This window comes from Terrapene carolina, unplaced genomic scaffold (assembly GCF_002925995.2).
Source record: "Terrapene carolina triunguis isolate 2854851 unplaced genomic scaffold, T_m_triunguis-2.0 Scaffold104, whole genome shotgun sequence".
NCBI lineage: Eukaryota > Metazoa > Chordata > Testudines > Emydidae > Terrapene > Terrapene triunguis.
This window is the reverse complement of record NW_020664455.1, coordinates 288,853-312,541: the sequence shown is the minus strand read 5'-3', so window position 1 is coordinate 312,541 and position 23,689 is coordinate 288,853. Positions and strand designations below refer to the sequence as shown.

The following is a 23,689-nucleotide window of genomic DNA, read 5'->3' as shown; positions in this document are numbered from 1 at the left end:
GAGCTTCCCACTAGTCATCAGTGAGTGGGCAAAAGGATTTTTTCAAATGTGGACACCAGAACTGGACATAATATTCCAGTAATCATCTCACTAATGCCATATATTGACTTGATATTCCCCTGCTTATGCCTCCAAGGACCATAGTCACCTCGTTAGCTACGGCATCATGCCGGGAGTTCATGTTCAGTTGGTTATCTACCATAACCCTTAAGTCCTTTTCAGTGTCATTGCATTACAGGGTACTCTCTCCCATCTTGTAAGTGTGACCTACATTTTTTGTTCCTAAATGTACGATCTTGCAATTGGCTCTATTAAAAACATTGTTCAAATTTGCCCACCTTACCAAGTGATCCAGATTGATCTGTATAACTGACGCATTCCCATTGTTATTTACAATTCCATCAATTTTTGTGTCATCTGCAAATTTTACCAGCAATTACTCTACAGTTTCTTCCAGATCACTGAAAAATATATTGAATATCATTTGGGCAAGAACAGATCAATGTGGGTTCCCACTAAAAACACTCCCATAAAATGATTCTTAACTTACAATTACTTTCTGAACTTTATCAGTTAACCTGCTTTTAATCCATTTAATGTGGGCTACATTGATTTTGTACAGTGTTGGTTTTTCCTAAATCAGAATGTCATGAAGGACTAAGTCAAATGCTTTACAGGTCTAAGTACAAGACTTTAAAGAACGCTAATAAAAATGGATTTTCCTCTGACATATAGCACTCAAAGCATTAAGGAAAGAGTGAAATTCTGGCACTGTATTGACAATCCTATGCATTCATAAACCATGTTTCAGGTTCCAAAATATAATGAGATTGCATTAAGATTTTTTAAAATAAATTTTGGGAACTTTTTATCTGTCTCCAGGTGTTGGAGCCTTTAGAGACCATCTCTTGAAGCTCTAACCACAACTTTCCATCTAAAAATAAATTAAGTAAACTGAGATTCTAATGTGACAACGGGAATCCAGGTGTTGGAGCTTTAAGAAAAATACCAAGCATGACAAGACCAGTGATAACATTGTGAGAACTGGTAGCACTGGTGACCTGAAATTTTGCTTTCTGCATCTCACACCCACCTGTTCAGGATAATAATTGAAGCAGAAATGCTTACTCAATAGCATCTGGTAAATGCACAAGTGTTCTTTCAAGCTGGTAGAAGGTTTCCTGAATCAAGATCTTTCTTCTTACTCCAGCCCACTGCTTTGTGCAGTGAGAACTGATTTTAACTGAACAAAAGGACATGTTTTCCACTCTTTAAGCCTTTCAAATGAACAACCTGATCCATCTATCTAAGGTAGCCTTAGAGACTTTAAAATCACTTTGAAAAGTCTCCTTGAGCACAAACAGATATTCTAATACACATCATCTTCATCTCATGAGCAGAATTTAAGCCCTCTTTGATATCCAGATGACAGATGTTAGAGTTGATTCCACTTTGATGACAGATTAAGGCAGAAACTGGTCAAAGCTCAAACCCATTTCCAGTGAAACTATGTGTTTATCCCTGGGTAGTAGAATGAGGACACACAGGAACCTTTGTGTGTGTTTGTATTACATACATGACGGAGAAAGAAAAAAAATGTTAAAAGCTAAGGATTGCTAATTCCAACATCTAATGCACCATCAGAAGTGTTGGACTAGAATGAACCCAAGAGGACACAGATGCCAAAGGCTGACAGAATAGGAACGCTAACCAGGTTCAATTCCCCAAAAGGAGTCTGGCCTAAACATTACTCCATGGATACACAGATTGTAAGGTCCGAAGGGACCACTGTGATTATCTAGTCTGATCTCCTGCATAACACAGGTCATAGGACTTCTCTAAATTAATTCCTGTTTGACCTAGAAGCACAACTTTACGAAAAACACCTGATTTTGATTAAAGAATTTCCAGAGATGGAAAATCTAGCCTCACCCTTGGTAAGCTGTTCCAATAGCTAATCACCCTCACTATTAAACATTTGCACCTTATTTCAAGTCTCAATTTGTCTAGCTTCAACTTCCAGCCATTTGATCTTGTTATATCTTTATCTGATAGATTGAAGAGCCCTCTATTATCAAATATCTATTCCCCATGTAGGTACTTATAGACTGTGATTAAGTCACCACTTAACTTTCTCTTTGACAAGCTAATCAGATTGAGCTCCTTGAGTTTTTCACTATAAAGCATGTTTTCCAATCCTTCAGTCATTTTTGTGGCTCTTGTCTGAACCCTCTGCATTTTATCAACATATTTCTTGAATTGTGGACACCAGAACTAGACACAGAATTCCAATAGCAGTCATACCAGTGCCAAACACAGAGGTAAGGACCAGAAGACAATTGATAACCTCTGGTTCTTACTTCTCAGAGCACTATGAGCCATTACTTAAGCTTTAAGCACTCTCAGAGCTTAAACAGTTGTATTTACACATTTTGTTGTTTAAGTAATTTCAGCAAGGTGCTCATATACCATGGTGGTGGATGCCAAACAATTCAAATCAGATCACACTGATAACCTATATGCCATCTCGCCTACAAAAATTCTAAGTTATAAATTAGAGAAGGATTTCTGTGGCAGAAACCCGTGTGTTTGCACTATTGGGGGCGGGGGAAATGCAAGAGGATGGAATTCCAAATTTTATAAAACTTTTCAGAGGTGACTTAGAATTTAAGAGATGGCTTAACACATTCAAGATGTTTATTAGTAGAGTATGATGATGAAGTGCATTTATATACCACCTTTCATCCTGAAAGATACCAAATCTCTTTATATTTATATTCATCCGCAAACGAAATGCAAACACTGTTTAACAGTGCAAAAGAATGGTAACACTTGAAGACAGGAAGTGAAGAATAATATCCACTTGAAACCACAAGGAAAACATTTAATAGATTCATAGATTCCAAGGCCAAAACAGATTATTATGATAATCTAATCCAACTTCCTGTATAACACAGGCCATAGAATGTCCCCAAATAATTCCTAGAGCAGATCTTTTAGAAAAACATCCAAGCTTGATATAAAAATTTTCAGTGATGAAGAAACCATTATGACCCTTGGTAAATTGTCCAGCAATGAATTACCTCACTGTCAAATATTTAAGTCTTATTTCCAGTATGAATTTGTCTAGTTTCAACTTTCATCCATTGGATCATTTTATACCTTTCTCTGCTAGACTGAAGGGCCCATTATTAAATATTTGTTCACCATGTAGATATTTATAGACTAATCAAAACACTCCTTAACTTTCTCTTTGTTAAGCTGAATAGATTGAGCTCTTTGAGTCTATCACTATAAGACAGGTTTTCTAATCCTTCAGTCATTCTCATGGTTCTTCTCTGAACTCTCTCTGATTTTTCAACATCTTTCCTGAATCGTGGACATCAGAACTGGACACAGTATTGGAGTAGCAGTCACACCAGTGCCAAATACAGAGGTAAAATAAGCTCTGTACTTCTACTCACAATTTTCCTGTTTATACATCCCAGGATCACATTAGCTCTTTTGGTCACGGCATCATATTGAGAGCTGAGGTTCAGTTGATTATCCACCACAACCCACAAACCTTTTTCAGAGTCACTGCTTCGCAGCAATGACTCCCTCATCCTGTATGTATGGCCTAGGTCAGTGGTTCCCAAACTGGGGTTTGCGAACCCCTGGGGGTTCGCAGAATGTTACAGGGGGGTCGCCAGAAAAATTTCACTAATGGCGGCCAGAGGACCCCAGGCATTGGAGGCAGCAGGTGGGACCCGGTTGCAGGGCAGACAGCCCGAGCCCCAGGGAGAGCAGGGCCGGGTAGTTTGGGCTGGCAGCCCGAGCCCTGCCCCCGTCAGCGGGGGAGCCAGCAGCCCGAACCCCATCGCTCCGCGTGGGGCTGGCAGCCCAAGCCCCAGGGAGAGCGGGGCCGGGCAGTATGGGCTGGCAGCCCGTGCCCTGCCCCCCATCAGTGAGGCAGCCCGAACCCCAGCGCTCCAATCAACTTTTGGCTGAGTTTAAGAAACGAGTACCCGCTTCTGACAGAAAAAGCTGCTGCAGTTTTGTTACCATTTTCAACAACATACTTATGCGAGAAAGCGTTTTCCTCGTATGCACATCTGAAAACCAAATACAGAAACAGACTTGATGCCGAACCAGAACTGAGACTTTATCTTTCTCCAGTGGTTCCGGACTTCCAAGAGCTATGCAGAGCAAAGCAAGCGCATCCATTACACTGAGGAAATTTAAACTTAAATCCCTGGAAATATTCATTTTTAGGAGGGGGTTCACGAGATTTCACAATTTAGTGAAAGGGGTTCGCGGGCTGTTAAAGTTTGGGAACCACTGGCCTAGCTGTATACATTTACATTTACCCATATTAAAAACACATAGTTTGAAATACTAAGGGTACAAAACATACAGGAATGACAGAACAGGTCGTGCTGGTGGGGAAGTGGCACTATATGTGAAAGAAAGCATAGAGTCAAACATAGTAAAAATCTTAAATGAATAAAACTGTACCACAGAATCTCTATCACTAGAAATTCCATGCTTGAATAATAGGAGTAGAGCAGTATGAATACACTACTGACCACCTGATCAGGATGGTGACCATGATTGTGAAATGCTCATGGAAATTAGAGAGGCTATAAAAATAGAAAACTCAATAATAATGGGGGATTTCAACTATCCCCATATTGACGGGGTGCATGTCATGGGATGGGATGCAGAAATAAAGTTTCTAGACACTATTAATGACTGCTTCTGGGAGCACCTAGTCCTGGAACCCACCAGGGAAGAGGTAATTCTTGATTTAGTCATAAGTGGACAACAGGATCTGGTCCAAGATCTCAATATAACTGAACTGCTTGGAAAAAGCAACCATAACATAAGTAAATTTAACATTCTTGTGTGTGGGAAAATATCAAAGAAGTCTGTCACAGTAGCATTTAACTTCAGAAAGGGGGAAAGTATACAAAAATGAGGAAGCTAGTCAGAAATTAAAAGGAACAGTCACAAGAGTGAAATGCCTGCAAGCTGCATAGATATGTTTAAAAAATACCATAATAGAGGCTAAAATTAATTGTATACTACAAATTAAAAAGAATAGTAAGAGGACAAAAAATGCTACCATGGCTAAACAACAGAGTAAAAGAAGTATTTAGAGGCAAAAAGGCATCCTTTAAAATTTGGAAGTCAAATCATACTAAGGAAAATAGAAAGGAGCATAAACTCTGGCAAGTCAAGTGTAAAAGTATAAATTAGGCAGGCCAAAAAAGAATTTGAAGAGCAATTAGCCAAAGACTCAAAAACTAACAGCAAAAACAAAATTTAAGTACTTCAGAGGCAAGAAGCCTGCCAAACAATCTAGGGGGGCACTGGATGACCAAGGTGCTAAAGGAGCACTCAAGGAAGACAAGGAGGAGAAGCTAAATGAGTTATTTGCATCATTCTTCACTGCAGAGGATATGAGGGAGATTCCCATACCTCAGCCATTCTTTTTAGGTGACAGATCTGAGAAACTGTCCCAGATTGAGGTGTCACTAGAGGAGGTTTTAGAACAAATTGATAAATTTAAAAGTAATAAGTCACCAGGACCAGATGGTATTCACCCAAGAGTTCTGAAGGAACTCAAATATGAAATTTCAGAACTCGCAACTGTGGTATGTAAGCTAACACTTAATCAGCTTCTGTACTAGATGACTGGAGGATAGCTAATGTGACGCCAATTTCTTTAAAAGGTTCTAGAAGCGATCCTGGCAATTACAGGCTGGTAAGCCTAACTTCAGTACCAGGCAAATTGGCTGAAACTACAGTAAAGAACAGAATTATTGGACACATAGATTAACACGATTTGTTGGTGAAAAGTCAACACGGCTTTTGTAAAAGGAAATCATTCCTCACCAATCTATTCAAAATCTTTGAGGGGATCAACCGACATTTGGCCAAGGGTAATCCAGGAGTACTTGGACTTTCAGAACACCTTTGACAAGGTTCCCTATCAAAGGCTCTAAAACAAAGTAAGCAGTCATGGGATAAGAGGGAAGGGTCTCTCATGGATCAGTAACTGATTCAAAGACAGGAAACAAAGGGTAGGAATAAAGTTTTCAGAATGGAGAGAGGTAAATAGTGGTGTTCTCCAGGGATCTGCACTGGGACCAGTGCTCATAAGTGATCTGGAAAAGGGGGTAAACAATGAGGTGGCAAAGTCTGCAGATGATACAAAATTATTCAAAATAGTTAAATCCAAAGCTGACTGTGAAGAGCTACAAAGCGGTCTCACAAAACTGGGTAACTGGGCAACAAAACGGCAGATGAAATTCAGTGTTGAGTAATACAAAGTAATTCATATTGGAAAACATAAAACCAACTTTACATACAAAATGATGGAGTCTAAATTACTTATTACCACTCAAGAAATTGATCCTGGCGTCATTGTGAATATTTCTTTGAAAATATCCACTCCATGTGCAGCAGCAGTCAAAAAAGTTGAACAGAATGTTAGGAACCATAAGGAAAGGGATAGATAATAAGAGAGTAAATGACATAATGCCACTATATAAATCCATGGTATGCCCACACCTTGAATACTACATGCAGATCTGGACATCCCATCTCAAAAAAAGATATATTAGAATTAGAAAAGGTACACCGAAGGGCACCCAAAAATGATTAAGGGTATGGAACAGCTTCCATATGAGGAGACATTAAAAAGACTGGGAATATTCGTCTTGGAAAAGAGATGACAGAGGTGATATGATAGAAGTCTATAAAATCATGAATAGTTGGAGAAAGCGAATAAAGAAGCGTTATTTATATCTTAACATAACACAGTAGGTTTAAAACAAACAAAATTAAATATTTCTTCATACAACGCACAGTCAATCTGCGGAACTCATTACCAGAGGATGTTATGAAGGCAAAAACTAAGTGGATTCAAAAAAGTATTAGACAAGTTAATGGAGTACATATCCATCAATGGCTATTAGCCAAGATGGTCAGGGATGCAACCGCATGCTCAGGATGTCCCTAAGCTTCTGACTTCCAGACGCTGGGACTGGATCATTCAGTAATTGTCCTGTTCTGTTCATTCCCTTTGATGCATCTGGCATTGGCCAGCGTTAGAAGACAGAACACTGGGCTAGATGGACCATTGGTCTGACTCAGTATGGCCATTCTTATATTCTTATGTTATTTGCTTGCACCCAGTTTACCAACAGATCCAGATAGCTCTGAATCAGTTACCTGTCCTCTTAATTATTTCCTCAATTTTTGTGTCATCTGCAAACTTCATCAGTGATTATTTTATGTTTTCTTCCAGGTCAATTGATAAAAATGTTAAATAGCGTAGGGCCAAGAACCAGCCCCTGGGGGACCCCACTGGAAGCACATTTATAATTACATTTTGAGACCTATCAGTTAGCCAGTTTTTAATCCATTTAATGTGTGCCATGTTAATTTTATATCTCTCTAGTCTGTTTAATCAATATGTTGTGCAATACAAGCAGAGATAAAAAATAACAATTACTCATGTTGCAATCTGGTAAGGATACAGCTTTTGCACAATGAGCCATCAGATTTTTGTTTGTTTGGATTTACACAAAAAATAAAAAAGAAGTACCTATCCCAAGCTCCAGGTGTCCGACACAAGTTACACTAATGAAAAAAATTAAATAGTTGCTTACCCTTGACAGTCAACAGGACTGAACGGTTTTAAAGACTACAAACGTGCAAAGTAGCCAGTTTTATGTCTCAGAAAAAAGAAAGCATCTCTCCAGCTGGATAGTGCTCTTGAGCATCATGCTGGGGCAATACCAAAATACTCAATCAGAAGGAAGACTGTGGACTAGTGGATCAACAATACCACTTCATGCAGCATTCAGGTTTTCCATCTACGTACAAGATATACCAACTACAACTCTACCTCGATATAACGCTGTCCTTGGGAGCCAAAAAATCTTACCGTGTTATAGGTGAAACCACGTTATATTGAACATGCTTTGATCCACCGGAGTGCGCAGCCCCGCCCCCCCGGAGCACTGCTTTACCGCGCTATATCCAAATTCGTGTTATATCGGGTCGCGTTATATCGAGGTAGCGGTGTACATACAAAGAAATCAGCACTTCAGATGATGAGATCACAGCCCTAGATGATATGGTTAGAAAAACATTTTTGTGGAGAATGAGAAATATAACCTTTTTAGTTAGTAGATTGTCTAATGAGGCTGCGATACCTTTTTTTTTTTAATCACAATATATTTAGGTTCCTTAAAATAATTATAAGTACTCTTTGAAAAAAATGTTTTTAAAACTTTTTGTTAGTATTCTTACAGTCACTGTTCCTAAAATATTACAAAGGACTTCCTCTTTCTATGCTAGTAAAGTACCGTGAATAACCCTGGAGCCCAACTCTGCTGTCTAAAAAAATCATTTTTACGGTCAACACTGTGAAATCCGAAAAGCTCTTCAAAAGATTGCTTTTGACCTATCGTCATTTCAAGATAATTTTTAACTACTCTCAGAATTGCCAATGTTCTTTCCAGATCTTTCAAAAGATGTGGCTCTCACAGAGCAGAAAAGAACGGAATAGGGAAAGCATGAAACCTAGCCAATAGTTTACAGGCTCCTTCTGGCATCTTGGGTGTTCTGCAGGTCCCAGCCAAATAGTACTTCAAGCAAGCAATGTCACTGAAAGACGGAGAATCAGTCTAAACTTAGATGAGTATAATCTACCTACCCACACTCACAGCCCAAGGTGATGTTATAAGGTGAGAAAACTACACGCCTGATTTTCAAAAATACTGAGCAGTTCCAGCTCCCATGACTTCAGATAGTGTTGCTGGTGCTCAATACTTCTGAAAATCAGGCCCAATATAGCTAGTCATACTGAAGGCAGATTGTGGACAATTTAACCAAATCCTGGGCTGCACTGACAGATGACGCTATTTTCTAAGTTCTATAATAGCTTTCCACTTGACTTAGAACCGTTATAAATATAACCCTTCCTAAAGTAAGGACTCTTTCTTTTAGCAACAGCAGGATGGGATTTCTTTCTGAAAAGGTGACAGGTATGGACTTGGGATTCTGAGCAGTAAGCAGAAGGAATCAAAGGTTTAATTTCCAACTTTTGCTGCTGCCTAAATCACAACAGCAGATGGGTTAGAACAACAGTTGGCTCATACACACAGAGACTTCATCACTCCTCTACTCTCTGCACACCAAATTACAACTCAACAAAACGAAAGTATGCTTCACATAGTACAATATATAGTACTAATCATCATATATAGAGAGAACAGGAGTACTTGTGGCACCTTAGAGACTAACAAATTTATTAGAGCATAAGCTTTCGTGGGCTACAGCCCACTTCTTCGGATGCATAAATTTGTTAGTCTCTGAGGTGCCACAAGTACTCCTGTTCTTTTTGCGGATACAGACTAACACGGCTACTACTCTGAAACCTGTCATATATAGAGAGAATCTTATAAGTATTGTATTACAAGAAAGGCTAATAATACAATACAGAATTTTTTTAAAAAGACAAAGATAAAGAAGAAGAGCCTCAAGAAAGAACTGTTTCTATTGAAATATAATGGAGAAAACAAAGACCATACTACAGCATGAAATATAGAGCAAATAAACTCATGTTTGGAGTCAAACTAAAAAGAAAGACAAGACTGTAAATATATAAGGATCAAATATATAGACACAACAGCAATCAGGTGACAAAATTCACCACAATTATAAAAAACACTATGACATTAATAGAAAGAAATGGTTTAGGTTTGGATGGATGTGAGATGCAACTCTTTGGCTAATCTCTGATAAGGCTGGCATGTTGTCCACATATACAATTTCCATTATGTCATGCCAATGAGACACCAAGTTGTAAAACACATAGACAGCAGGAAGGCTTCTGTAAAGGAATATTCTGCTGCTCCAGTGTATTACAATTCTTCCAGCGAATCAGCATGTTGGTGGATGAGAAAGGGCCAATTTATTTGGACTTGCAAAAAGTCAAATTATAGGAGGCTATTATGGAAATTAAGTACCCAGAGTTAAAATTCTGCCATAGATCAAAAACTGTCTAAGAGATCGAAATCAAAGTGCTGGTCTAAGTGGCTAATTGTCAGGAAGCAACGAGTGCGTGCAATGCAGGGGGCCACTAAGGATCTGCAATAGGAGTGATATTTAATATAACTATTAGAAGTGGGTGGAGAGAGAAATTGAGAGAGACAAGAGGTGATCTGACAGAGGTATATAAAAATTAGTGCTCTTGAGAAGGTAAATCAGATGATCCTCTACCCTCTCTCATAATAAAAGACCTAGGAATCACCCACTGAAATTGAAAAGCAAGCAACCATTGATAAAAAGGAAATACTTTAATTTTTAATTATTCAAGCAAAGAACTTAGTGGGAGGCAAAAAGAGAGATTAGACACACATAAATAACAGTACCACCCAAAGTTATTCATTACACATGATAAACATTTATAAGGAATGGATTCCCTCATGCTGCAGAACGTAAGTCAACCACTAACTGCTTGAAGCTAGGAATAAACTTCCACATAAGTATGTAATTACGAACTTGTCCATGATGGGGGGTTTTAACACTTCCTCTGTAGCATCTTGTCTAGCTATTCTTATGTTCCTATACAGTAGCTATTTAAAACTATAATATATAGGGCCGGAAACTCAAAATGATACCATGGAGATTTCCTTCACTGGGTTGGAATAAACTAAAGTGTTTTATACAACCATATTTCTTTTTTTGTTTTAATAAACCCACGTCTTCCTTCCTCACCCTCACCACACTCACACAGTAACTGATAAACTAAATGTCTTTCTTTTGTACTGAATATGCAGTAAGTTTCTTGTGAACTCACAACAGAACATGCAGCCAGATTTAGAAACTACCTCAGGACATCAGTTGTTAATGGGAAGACAGCTTGCTGTACATTTGCTACGTTTCTACTGAGCACAAAGGACTAGCTGATGTACAGAGTTGCTTTCATGGCATTTTACGGGAAGATCATGAGCCAAATTCTGACTCGACATACTGTGGGCAGATCTATATACAGGATGTAAATCAAGACAGAACTTGGGCATATTTTTCCCCTTCACAGCGAGTACAGGGATTGTCATGGAAGAAGTTGCTTTAAAAGTAAACATAATATTAGTTATCTAAAGTCTCAAAGTCAAGAAGCCAAACTGCAAATACTAGTCAAAAATGAGGCAGAGTTAGCTATATTAAAATTAAAGTTCTTTTTCAGTTAATGTCTTCTGAAACAAAGTATCAAATGTCTCTGCTTTCTGACACATGCAAGTGAAAGATTTATAGAAAAGCCTCCATTAAAATACCTATTTTGATAACAAAATGTTTTAAAAATTATTTTAAAAAGTACTTCAAAGTAACTGCAAACTGATTTAGGTAAATACCTTTCATAAAATCATCTCTCAAATATTTCTGCAAGAAGGCTGCAAATTTATATAAATTTAGGATTTTTTTCAGAAAATGTCAGCAATAGAGATAGGAAAAAAGATATTGATGGCTATGTCACTGAAACTGGACTGTACAGTGCTTTGGACAGCACTGCAAATTCCTCAAGAAAAAGGCTAAGATCTATAAGCACTCTCACTGCCAAGTGCTCTCAAATTAAATCAGTCTGAAGCGGTTTTCATTAAGATGGATTGAGTGTGGCATCGTGAGAAACACTCTATCAAATGTAGTGTTTTACTTAGTGATTAACTATATACCAGCTGATGGAAGCTCCCCAAATCCTTCATAATCCCACCACTCCAATAAACATTTAATGAGTATATAAGTTCAAAAAGCCTAGCAGAGGATTTAAACCTTCAATCTTGTTTTTATTTACTCTTGGAACTCAATTTCTCACTTCAAGTGAAGAATGCTGCTGCTTGAAGCTCATCTGTTGCCCTGGCAAAATTAAGTGCCCTTCACAGTATAAATTAGAACATGGAATATTTAGCTTGCAATTTCTTAAAATAATTTCCTTAATTAAAACGTCATATTTTCAGTCACTTTATAAAACTTAACAATTATCAAAAACAGAATAAAGTGTCCACTTGTTTTCATTTTGAGTTCTCAAACAATATTGAAAAGATTTTTTGCAGTAGCAAAAAGGTACAATAATATCAAACTTTACTTATTTCATAAGCATTTTTAAAATTCAAAATGTTGAAATGTGATATAAATTAATGTAGCAACTTAATATGTGGGTTTAAATAAAAAAAGGAATCAATAGTTCAGCCTTTATCAATATTTCAGCCACTATTTACAAACAACATTTCTAAGAAAAAGGTAATAAAAATAGTAAATTGCTAAACATATCAGATAATCCTGGTAAGGATCTGGTCTGAACCCACTGGAAAAATACTGGAAATAGAATGCATCTTCCATATCCTACATGTTAGTAGTATATGAAAAGTATTTTGAAGATGAACATTCAGTTGGGTTGTACTGTATTAAAAACCCCTTTGGAGGTATAAAATAATGTTTCTGAGAGCTAATAAAACGCCCTTTGTTTTTATAATTATATGCTTTTATCTACTTCTGATGAGATGTCAAAAGTGAACTCTCTAAATCAAGCATCTTTTTATATTGATTCACTTGCCTCATTGCCAACATGCTTTAGCATCCAACACTCCTACGAGTCACAATCAATTCTTATTTTGCTACTGAAGTGTTCTAGAGCAATCCATGCTCTGTCAACCATGTAAATTAATGAAACTAGACTCCAAATTTAGCAGTTATTCTGCAAGAAACTTGCTGGGGTGTGCAAACATGTCAAATAAATGTTAGCTTAGAGCAAGTAGTGGAGATTTTGTTACAAGGAATACTTATAGACCATTTCAATATGAGTAATTCAAGAGAGACAAACATGCTTTGTTTGCACATTTCTTTTGGGACCAATATCAAGACAGCTAAAGGATGAATTAAAGCTGCTTAAGCTTTTTATTGGTGCTTTAGTCTTTATCTAGGTGTTGACTATTTCAGGTGAGTGAGTACTTCCCCTCCTAGATCCAGGACACCAGGCCTTCATTCAACTATTCTCTTTCTTATTTTATGAAAATACTACTTTTCCAAATGGATGTGGAACATCAGAACCCTGAGGTGCCTATCTGGCTGAATAGAAACCTTAAATTCCAAACTATAACACTATTCTGTGTTTAAGTAAATGCTGTACCAACACAAAAGGCAGCACACTCCCTGCCCCAATGGCCTTAAAATTGTAAATTTACTAATTTGATTGTATCCGCCATTATTTAAAAGAGATACCAATATACAGCTTTGTCACGGTCAGCCACAAGGCTCCCAAACAGTGATATCTAGTGACAGGAGACAAACACTTACAGAAAAAAGCCTTTAGAAGCTCAGATGACTGCTAGAACTTTGGCCAAAGCCGTCAAAGCCTGGGATCGGTTATGTAAGCAAGGCCAGTCCACGACAAAACAGAACAGTTGGCAAGTGTGAGTTATCCCCATCATTCCCATAACATGCAGGCTGAACATTTCAGTCAATCACGTAAAAGTATGAAACTGCTTACTAGTAATGTAGCAAAAATCAGAACTTTTTTGGCATAGTGTCAAATGTACGAGTTAGCCCTTTTATCACTTTCCTTCTAATACAAATAGTGTACCGTTAACACACACTTACATCTCTGGCTTTTCCATAGAAGGCTTCTTGAAAAGCAGCCTCTAGTGACCCAATAAAATAAACAGGATGGCAGTCACCATATCTATTTGAAAATCACAAAGATTCAATTAATAAAAATAAAGTGTAAGTAATTTTTTTCAGTTTCCGCTCTGTTTAAATTAATTTTAAATACATGCATTGGCTAAACTCTTAAATATCTCCTCTGCCCTCTGAAGTTTTTGTATAGGATTGCTGAGCTTATGAACTTGTCTATCATAACAACTGCCTGCTCTCACAAACTGCTCGATTTTGAAGTTAATAATGTAAATTTTAAATACTATTTCTCAATCATAGTTCTATTTCTCCTCACTATTATATTCTTACTAGTTGATTGAGTGATATTCTTGTTTAATAACATCTTAATTATATCACAAACATATGGAAATCTTTTCATCACAAAGGAGCCACAAATGCTTTATAAAAATTAACATGGTATGCAAACTATACCCCCGGTTCACTATGCCTTTTGCAGGGGCACTTGTGTGGCGAAATAAGGAACTGTTTAACAGTAAATTGTTTCAGGTATATTGTATATAAAATTCTCAAAAGCAGCATGTTTACACATTTAACTAGTAATTATTTTAGCTATTCTTAAAACTCTCATGGCAACTAAGTATGTTATTTTCCAGTAGTCATCAGTTTTTCAGGTAGAAAGAGCTCATTTACATTCAATTTAACAATGCTACTGTTTATAGTCAGTATCTTAGTTATCCCTCTACTCCCTTGTGGAATTCAGGAGTGATATAAAGCAAGTGGCTTCTCAATTAAAGACAGAACCTGCCATCTTAACTCACACTGAATAGTATCTTACTCCACAAATGATCTCTCACTCAAGTCAAGGTAAGTGAGGTAGAATCTGGCCCTAAATGCCTATGCCAGATAAGGAAATATTTATATTTATTTTACTTTTACTTGAATTGCCTGCTAAATTATAGTTACAGTGCAGCACAAAGACAGATAGTGATTACACAGTTAATAGTCTAAGTTTACCTTGAGGAAAATTCTGCTGTAAATTGTAATAAGGCATCTCCTTCATTTTCAGCATTTTCTGGCACTTAAAAAAACAAGTACAAATATATATTGAATTCATCTGGAGGAAATAGTTTTTAATAACACAGACCACAAAAATCATTTTTTTGTTTCCTTAATTTTTCATATTTACAACTTTCTAAGTGCCCAGGGGGAAAGTTCGTAAGTTCCACCAAAGGTTACTGATAGGATGACCCTTTGGGTGAACACGGAATTTCCAGGTACTTCCATGAATATATCCAGGGCCATTCTAAACAGTGAAGTGCTAAGCTCACTTGTAATGTGGCACATCACTGATCTGGATTTCAGCTTCTCTTTGGATCTATTCTAACACATTAGAATAAAGAAGCCTACTTGAAAGAGTTGAGAAACCATTTCATTAGTGATAAATCTTTAACTTGTGAATAATCTTAAAATAAATTTCAGCACTCTGACTTAGCGACATAATTAGACCCTAAGGAAGCCCTTAAGGATGAGTCTATACTGTGATAAAAGACCCGTGGCACAGGCGTGGCTGGTCCAGATCAGCTGACTTGGGCTCGTGAGGCTCGATCTGCCTGGCTATAAAATTGCAGTGTAGATGTTCGGGCTCAGATTGGAGACCAGGTGCTGAGACCCCGTGATGACGGAAGGTCTCAGCGTCTGGGCTCCAACCCAAGCCTGAATGTCTACACTGCAATTTTATAGCCCCGCAGCTTGAGCCCGAGTCAGCTGATCTGGGATCTGAGACTCAGTTCTGTGGGTTTTTTAATCGCAGTGTAGACATACCCTAAAGTCAACAATATTGATAGAGATGTATATAAAATAATGAATGGCACAGATAAGATAACCAGGTGCTCCTACTTACTCTTGTATGAGAGCAAAGAATCACCCAAAGAAATTAAAAAGCTAACACTGATAAAAGGAAATATGTTGTGCAACATGAAATAAACATGGGGAACTCATTGTCACTGGATATTAACATGAAAAGCTTAGTCATTTACATAGCTAAAAAGAAAATCCACAGTTACATTAGATAGGCATTTATGACGGAGTTAAACTTTCATGCTTCAGGCACAGGGTAAACACATAGGGATAGGAAGGAATTTCCCCTTTGGGAAGATAATCCCATAGTTGCCCATAATCAGGTTTCTTTCTGAAGCATCCACTATTAGTCAGTGTCAGAGAAAGCAATCGTAGACTGAACTGGTATAGCAATTCTAATGTTCCCATTATGGGCTTTTTTCAGCATCTGCTATAGATTGTGTCCAGAATGCATTAATTCTAAGCTGTATCTTTGTCTCTTCTCAGTTCAGTGAAAGTAGCACTAAGCAGCGCAAAACTAAAATAAAATAGGCACAGAAATATGGCATGTCCTTCTAACAGTACCCTAGAAAATAACCAGTGGGATCAATAGGGAAATTAAGGATATTTTCTTGTCTATTACTGTTTAAATACTTCAGTTCTTGTCGCTTTCGCTATAGTGTTACATATGTTAACTTTCAATACTTACTCATTGGAGATTTCCTCAAGGCAGATGATGCCATACCAAACATCTCTCCATCATCAACTCCAAACTCTGTAGCATCTTCAAAGTCATCTCCATCGCTGTCACTCACCATATGAACATCAGTGCATTGCTATTCAAAAAAAAAAAAAAAAAAAAAAAGCCTGTTACATAGTTAAGGCACTTTAAGTGAAACACACAAATATAATGCTGAAATAAACAAGTATATACTGAAAATGCCTTTCTTTAGATAAATAAAAACTTGTCCGTGCACACACAGCACTGCAGATCACAACACTTGGGTGCCCTCTGCAATTCACTCCCTATAGTCTGTGCTGCAGTGCAGTGTTGACATAGCTTTTGTGGGAGGCAGTCCTCAAAACTATTGGGATGGGACCCAACCTAACCCAATTCCCACAATCACAAAATCCAGGAACACTTGGTCCTGCTCTGGCATACCAGACTATGGTACTCTCAGTGGCCACCAGGCTAACCGCTTATACATATCAATGTGTAGACGGAAACACGAGGCTGTTGTACCAAGAACTCAGGTCCCCCTCAATCTAGCTGTGCCTTCACCAGCGGCCTTCAATGGTCAACTGTTCTGGATTCTGCAAGAGTGACACCCCACCTCTTCTCACATAAAAATGGTTGAGGAGGCCTTCTCCCCCAACCATCTTATGCTAAATTGCCCTTTAAGTGACTTCCTTGCAAGGACTACCCTCCCCACCATGCCCAATTTAGGAGTTGTGATGACGTTATTACAGAAAGAAAAGAAAGAGCCACTGGAACGTATGCTAGGAAAAAACAATGCTGTTACAATTTCACAACTTCAGTGCAAATAGACAACAGTAACCACAACACGAGAAACCCAGAGTTCCATACATCCATGACTCCCATCCCCCGGGTGCACACACCAACCAGCCTCAAACCAATCACATGTGAAGCCATGTCTACATTCCAGGCGCTCCAGCAGCACAGTTATGAACCATAGATATGCCACTGTAAGCCCATAGTGTAGACACAGATTACAGAAACAGAAGGGGTTTTTCCATTGCTATAGGAACTCCACTTCCCTGAGTGATAGTAGCTGGGTCGATGGAACCAGTCTTTCGTTGACCTGCCTCCATCTGCACCAAGGGAATAAGCAAGCATAGCTACAGCACACAGCGTTGTGGATTTTTCGCATTCCTGATCGCTGTAGGTATGTTGAGCTACGTTTTAAGTGTAGACCAGGCCTAAAACCCCATGCCCTGCATGAGTGACTTGAGGGGCAATAAGACTTCACATGTTTGTCTTAAATAATCCTTTGTGGCAGTGAGTTCCACAGGTTAATCACATTTTGTGTAAAACAAGTATTTCTTTTTCAGTTTTAAATTTATTGCTTTTCAATTTCATTATACGTGTGTGTTCTCTTTCTCTTGATGTGCCATTGATTTGCAGGCCTTTATCTTTATTCCCCCCCCCCCCCCCAATGATTTACAGAGCCAATTTACTCAGTTTTCAAGTGCAAGAACGATAAATTCAAATTATGAGGCCTCCTAATGCGAATTAGGATCTTAAAATCAAGCCACATGATTGCTGGTTCATGATCAGTCATCAGTAATATCACTGCTCTACAGCCAAAATGCTTCTGAAATAAATGTAGTCAAACTTTACTAATTCTGGGTCACTGAGAACGAAAATGATGCTTAAAATTGTTGATTGGCTCTAGTTTTCAAGATATGCTATTGGGTCAGTATATACGACCCTTGACTTGGGAATGGCGGAGGATAAGTGAGTTATAAAGGGAAGGGATCTCAATTTAAACCAGAAATGACTAAAATACATCTTTGACTGGATCTATGAATAAATCTATGACTGGGTTTGGACAGTACTTCCTTTTTAGGCAAAACAATGAATGATGCAATCTGAAGCTGGTATTGCGTCATACATGATAGGAATTGCATCATGTTATTCCTAGAAGTCATGGATGATGTAATCATAACGAAGCTTACATCACTCTGCTGAACAAATTGCCCTATATCAGCTCTAGAAATCATACAGTGTCATGCTCTCTTATTTGTCAGTGTTTGATTTTGCAAAGGGACACATTTCTGTTTAGCCAAAGTGAGCAGAGATGCCTCGTACTTGTGTGAACAGTGCAGATAACTTCTGCTATGTTTGTGGTGAAGTGACTTTTGCATCACAAAAGCGCAGTATAACCACTATGGTTAAGAAAGCCTATCACCTTTATTTTGGCTGCAAAATTGGAGATCAGGACAAGAGGTGGGCCCCACACATATGCTGCAACACTTGTGCAACAAATCTTCGCCAGCGGTTGAACAGGAAAAGGAAATCTATGCCTTTTGCAGTGCCAATGATTTGGAGAGCGCCAACAGATCATACCAGCAATTGTTACTTCTGCATGGTGCCTCCAGTTGGGAAAGGTGTGTCAAAGAAGAAAAAGTGGACTGTGCATTAGCCAAACATTCCATCAGCTATACGCCCAGTACCCCACGGAGAAGGACTGCCGGTTCCTGATGCACCAGAATCACTCTCACTTGAGTCAGACGAGGAAGAGGAAGAGGATGAAACTTCTGGTACTGAACCATCAATGTCACAGGACCCACATTTTCTCCCATCCTCCTCCTCTGAACCACACCTCATAACACAAGGTGAACTGAATGACCTTGTCAGGGATTTGGAACTACCCAAGAGTAAGGCAGAGCTGTTGGGCTCCAGACTACAGCAGTGGAATCTCCTGGCAGGTGATGTTAGGGTTTTCATGTTCCGTGACCGTCAAAAGGATCTTGTCCCATTCTTCTTCATGGAAGGTGATCTTGTAGCCTGCAACAACATCGATGGTGTGATGGCAGCCCTCAACATCGTTCACAATCCAGATGAGTGGAGACTGTTCATTGATTCATCGAAGACGAGTCTTAAAGCTGTTTTACTGCATAATGGCAATGTTTTGCCATCAATTCCAGTTGGTCGTGCAGTCCATATGAAGGAAACCTATGACAACATGAAACAACTTTTGAGGTGCATAAACTATGACCAACATCAGTGGCAGCTTTGTGACGATTTGAAGATTGTTGCTCTCTTGCTTGGTCTGCAGACTGGATACACAAAGTACTGCTGTTTTCTCTGCGAATGGGATAGTCGTGCAAGTGATTCCCACTACATCAAGAAAGATTGGCCACTCCGACAGTCATTGGAGCCTGGAGGAAAAGTGTTCAGCATCCACCACATACAAAAGCCTTGGTTGCAACATGTCACTAAAGATACATTTTTTGCACTCTCATCTAGATTTTTTTCCACCGAACTGCGGAGCAGGGAGCGACTAGCACGGCGAGCGATTTCACCAGGACATTGCAACAATGGAGAAACGCTATGAGGGCAAATGGAGCCCATCTATGCTTGCAGACTATTGCTGGACAGTGACAAGAGATGCTCCATTTAATGAATACAAGAGACAAGCCAAGAAGCGCCGAGTAGACACTGAATAGGACTAAACTATGTACATAATAGTTTTTTGCCTTTTGTTTCATAATAAATTTTATTTATATAACCCTTTTGCTGATTTTTAAAGTGTTACATAAACAGGACAGGTGAAGTATCATGTAAAGCAACCATAAACACATGAAAAGACCTAGGTTTACAATTTATGATTAAAACTCTACTATCTACACAATATACATAGACATAAAATGTAAAAACTTAAATATCTTAGAAACAGTAGCCAATCAGTTGTTTTAATTGTCATATTTGAATTCAGCACATCAAAATACATAATAAATAGCACATTTTATCTCTGAAGCAGACGATTTCTCAAAAATTGTAGACCAGTGTATTCTGTCCTTCATTACACTTGTAGAAAGAGAAGGTTACTCACCTTGTGCAGTAATTGAGTTTCTTCGAGATAGTTGTCCCTGTGGGTGCTCCACTTTAGGTGTCTTGGCGCCCTGCGCTTGTAATCGGAGATTTGTAGTAGCAGCGTCCCGGGTGGCCACACACGTGCGGTATTCGTCTCACGCGACTCTGAGTGGCCAGTTAGCATGCATAGCCAACTGTCCCTTGGTTCCTTCTCTACCCCAGAGAATCAGCATGAAACTCCGAAGTAGAGGGAAGGAGGGAGGCTAGCGGAGCACCCACAGGGACAACCATCTCAAAGAAACTCAGTTACTGCACAAGGTGAGTAGCCTTCTCTTCTTCCTCCTCTTCTAGGAGCGTCCCTGTGGGTGCTCCACTTTAGGTGACCATGGAGCAGTACCTCCCAATGGAAGGTGGGGCTTCGGAGTATCTTTGTTGATGGTGGATAGCACCGAGAGTCCAAACTGAGTGTCGGGAGAGGAATGTTGTTCCAGGGCATAATTTTTGGTAAACATGTGGGCCAAGGCCCAGGTAGCTGGTCTGCAAATGTCTACGATAGGTACATTGTTGAGGAACGCTACTGACGTGGATAGCGCTCTGGTGGAGTGCGTACAAATCCCAGGTGGAGCAGGGATGTTGCTCTGATGATAGCACAAGTGGATACAGCCAGAAATTCACTTAGATAGTCTTTGTTTAGAGATGGCCTCACCCTTCGATCGCTCTGTGACCAAGAGAAAGAGACGTGACTATTTTCTAAATGTCTTTGTTCTTTCTAGGTAGAAGGCCAGAGCTCTACAGACGTCAAGAGTGTGAAGGGATACCTCCCTGGCGTCGGCATGGGGTTTCGGAAAAAACACAGGTAAGTAAATGGGTTGGTTTAAATGAAATGAAGAGGCTACTTTAGGTATAAATTTAGGGTGCGGTCTTAGGATCACTGTCTTTATGGAATGTGGTATACGGTGGGTGTGCCATTAGGGCCCCTAGCTCCCCTACTCTTCTTGCTGAAGTGATTGCGAAAAGGAAGGAGACCTTCATCGATAGATGTAGCAGTGAGCTAGTTGCAAGGGGTTCAAATGGTTTCCCCATGATGGTGCGTAGCACGAGGTTAAGGTTCCATATAGGAGTAGGGTGTTTTGGGGGAGGGTAGATGTTGGTCACGCCCTTTAAGAATTGTTTAGTTGTTGGATGAGCACAGATCGTGGTTCCATCTACCTTATCATGTAGTGAGGTGATCGTTGCTAAGTCTACCTTTATGTAACTACTGGAGAGGCCCGCCTTTTTAAGGCCTAGTATATAGTACAGGACTCTGGGTAGAGAGTCAAAATGAGGAGACATATGATGAGCCTCGCATCAAGTGCAGAAATGTATCCACTTATGAGTGTAAGTTTTGCGTGCACTCAGTTTGCAACTGTTCAAGAGAATGTCTTTAACCTCCTCAGAGTAATCCTGATCCAGGCCCGTTAGCCATGGAGTAACCAAGCCTTGAGGCGGAGAACCGCTAGGATGGGGTGAATGACGCAGCCAGTATCCTGTGTCAGGAGGTGAGGAAGTTGTGGAAGGGTTCGAGGTGGGCTCACCGCCAACTGTGTTAGGCATGGGAACCACGTCTGTCTGGGCCACGTGGGTGCAATGAATATGACCCTGGCCTTGTCCTGTCTGATTTTGTGTAGCACCCGGCTCTGTAGAGGAATCGGGGGGAACATGTACATTAGTGGTGCTTCCCATTTTGTGAGGAGGGCATTGCTCAGTGAGCGATGCCTGAGCCCTACTCAGGAGCAATATTGAGGGCATTTCGTATTGTGAGCGGTTGCGAATAAATCTATAGTAGGGAACCCGCACTCGTTGAATATGGTCACGAGAGTCGGGTAGTCCATCTCCCACTCGTGGGTTTGAGAGAAGTGTCTGCTCAGATGGTCTGCCGTGGTATTCTGCAGTCCTGGCAGGTAAGCTGCAGAAATGTCGATCATGTTGGATATGCACCACTGCCATAGGTGTAGTGCCTCAATGCAGAGAGGGTATGATTGAGCTCCGCCTTGTCGGTATATCTAAAACGTGCAGGCTGCGTTGTCCGTGAAGACATTGATGGTATTGTTGTGGATAAGTGGAAGGAAGTGTTTGGATGCTTTTCTGACTGCTCAGAGCTCTAGAATGTTTATATGTAGGTTGGTTTCCGCTGGGAACTAGCATCCCTGGATGGTGGTGGTGTCCAGATGGACTCCTCGTCCCAGTAGGGAGGCATCTGTGGTGATCGTTAAAGCGAGAAATTTTTGTTGAAATGGGACCCCCAAGCAGATGTTTTGCGGTAGCATCCACCATTTGAGGGAATCCTTCACTCTGCGGGGCATAGTGAGTTGTTTGAGGAGGGAATGCTTGTGTAGTATATAGCAGGTGCGGAGCCAGGCCTGTAGGTATCTCATATGCAGTTGGGCATGTTTGACTACATAAGTTGTAGCAGCCATATGCCCAAGGAGTTGTAGGTAGGTCCTGGAGGATGTTTGGGGGCTGTCTGTGATTGTTGTTATCAGCCTGGTTAGGTTGAGGTATCGCTATCGGAGTAATCTCGCTTGTGCTGCGGGACAGTCAAGATAGGCCCCTATAAACTCTAGTTGTTGGACAGGGAACAGGGTGGGCTTTTGGACGTTTATTTGAAACCCTAGGCTCGTGAAGAGGGTTACAATGGTTTGTGTAGCTTGTACTGCTGTCTGCTGAGCTGGTGCTCTTATGAGGCAGTCGTCCAAGTATGGGAAGATCATTACCCCTAGCCTGAGGAGGTGAGCTGCAGCGACGGCTAGGACTTTGGAGAATACCCTTGGGGATGTCAACAAGTCGAAGCGTAGTACTGTGTATCGGTAATGTTGATGGCCTAGTGTGAAGCGCAGAAATTGTCTGTGTGCTGGACGAATGTGACATGAAAGTAGGCGTCCTGTAGGTCGATGGACGAGAGCCAATCTCCTTTCTCTAATGCTGGAATTATGGTTGCCAGCGTAACCATTTTGAAGCGCTGCGTCCTTACAAACTTGTAGAGTTTGCATATGTCCAGAATGGTCTCCAGCCCCCGTTCTTTTTTTGCATGAGAAAATAATGGGAATAAAACCCTCTTCCCCTGTGTTGGAGTGGTACTATTTCCACGAGCTCCTAGTTGCAGGAATGGTTTATTTCCTGCTGCAACAGGATCTTGTGAGAGGGGTCCCTGAAGAGGGACAGGGAAGGTGGGTGGATAGGGGGAGTAGAAATAAATGGGATAGAGTAACCCTTCTGGGCGATTTCCGGGACCCATTTGTCTGTAGTGATGTTGTTCCAGACTCGGTAGTATGGTAGCAAGCGGTCTCCAAAGAGACAGGAGGTCATCTGATAATCCGGCATGGGAGAAAATAGAGGTCTCGAGCCCTTGACCATTACTTCAAAACAATTGACGGGATGTTGAAGGTAGAGACGTGGCAGTTTGATCCTGGTTCTGCCTGCACCTCGCTTGTTTTTGCTTGCGGTGTTGATCGTATTGTCTCTGGGGTTGGGAGTATGGGGCGGGATGGAATCTTTGGGTATAAAATCTGCCCTGTTTTTTCTTGTTTGGGGAGACATAAATACCTAAGGTCTTCAAGGTGGTTCTCGAGTCCTTTAAGGTACGTA

The 23,689-nt window shown here is 40.0% G+C and overlaps 1 protein-coding gene across 1 annotated transcript in view; it reads right to left on the bottom strand.

Moving 5' to 3' along the window:
- The window catches only part of LOC112112195 (FAS-associated factor 1), a 320,608-nt gene that overhangs the window by 85,068 nt on the left and 211,851 nt on the right, over positions 1-23,689 (bottom strand). The window contains exons 10-12 of the mRNA XM_026651874.1: positions 16,214-16,340; positions 14,683-14,746; positions 13,654-13,735 (exon numbers count right to left, since the gene is read on the bottom strand). Coding sequence (XP_026507659.1) covers positions 13,654-13,735; positions 14,683-14,746; positions 16,214-16,340 — 273 coding nt within the window. The remainder of the gene's footprint in view (positions 1-13,653; positions 13,736-14,682; positions 14,747-16,213; positions 16,341-23,689) is intronic.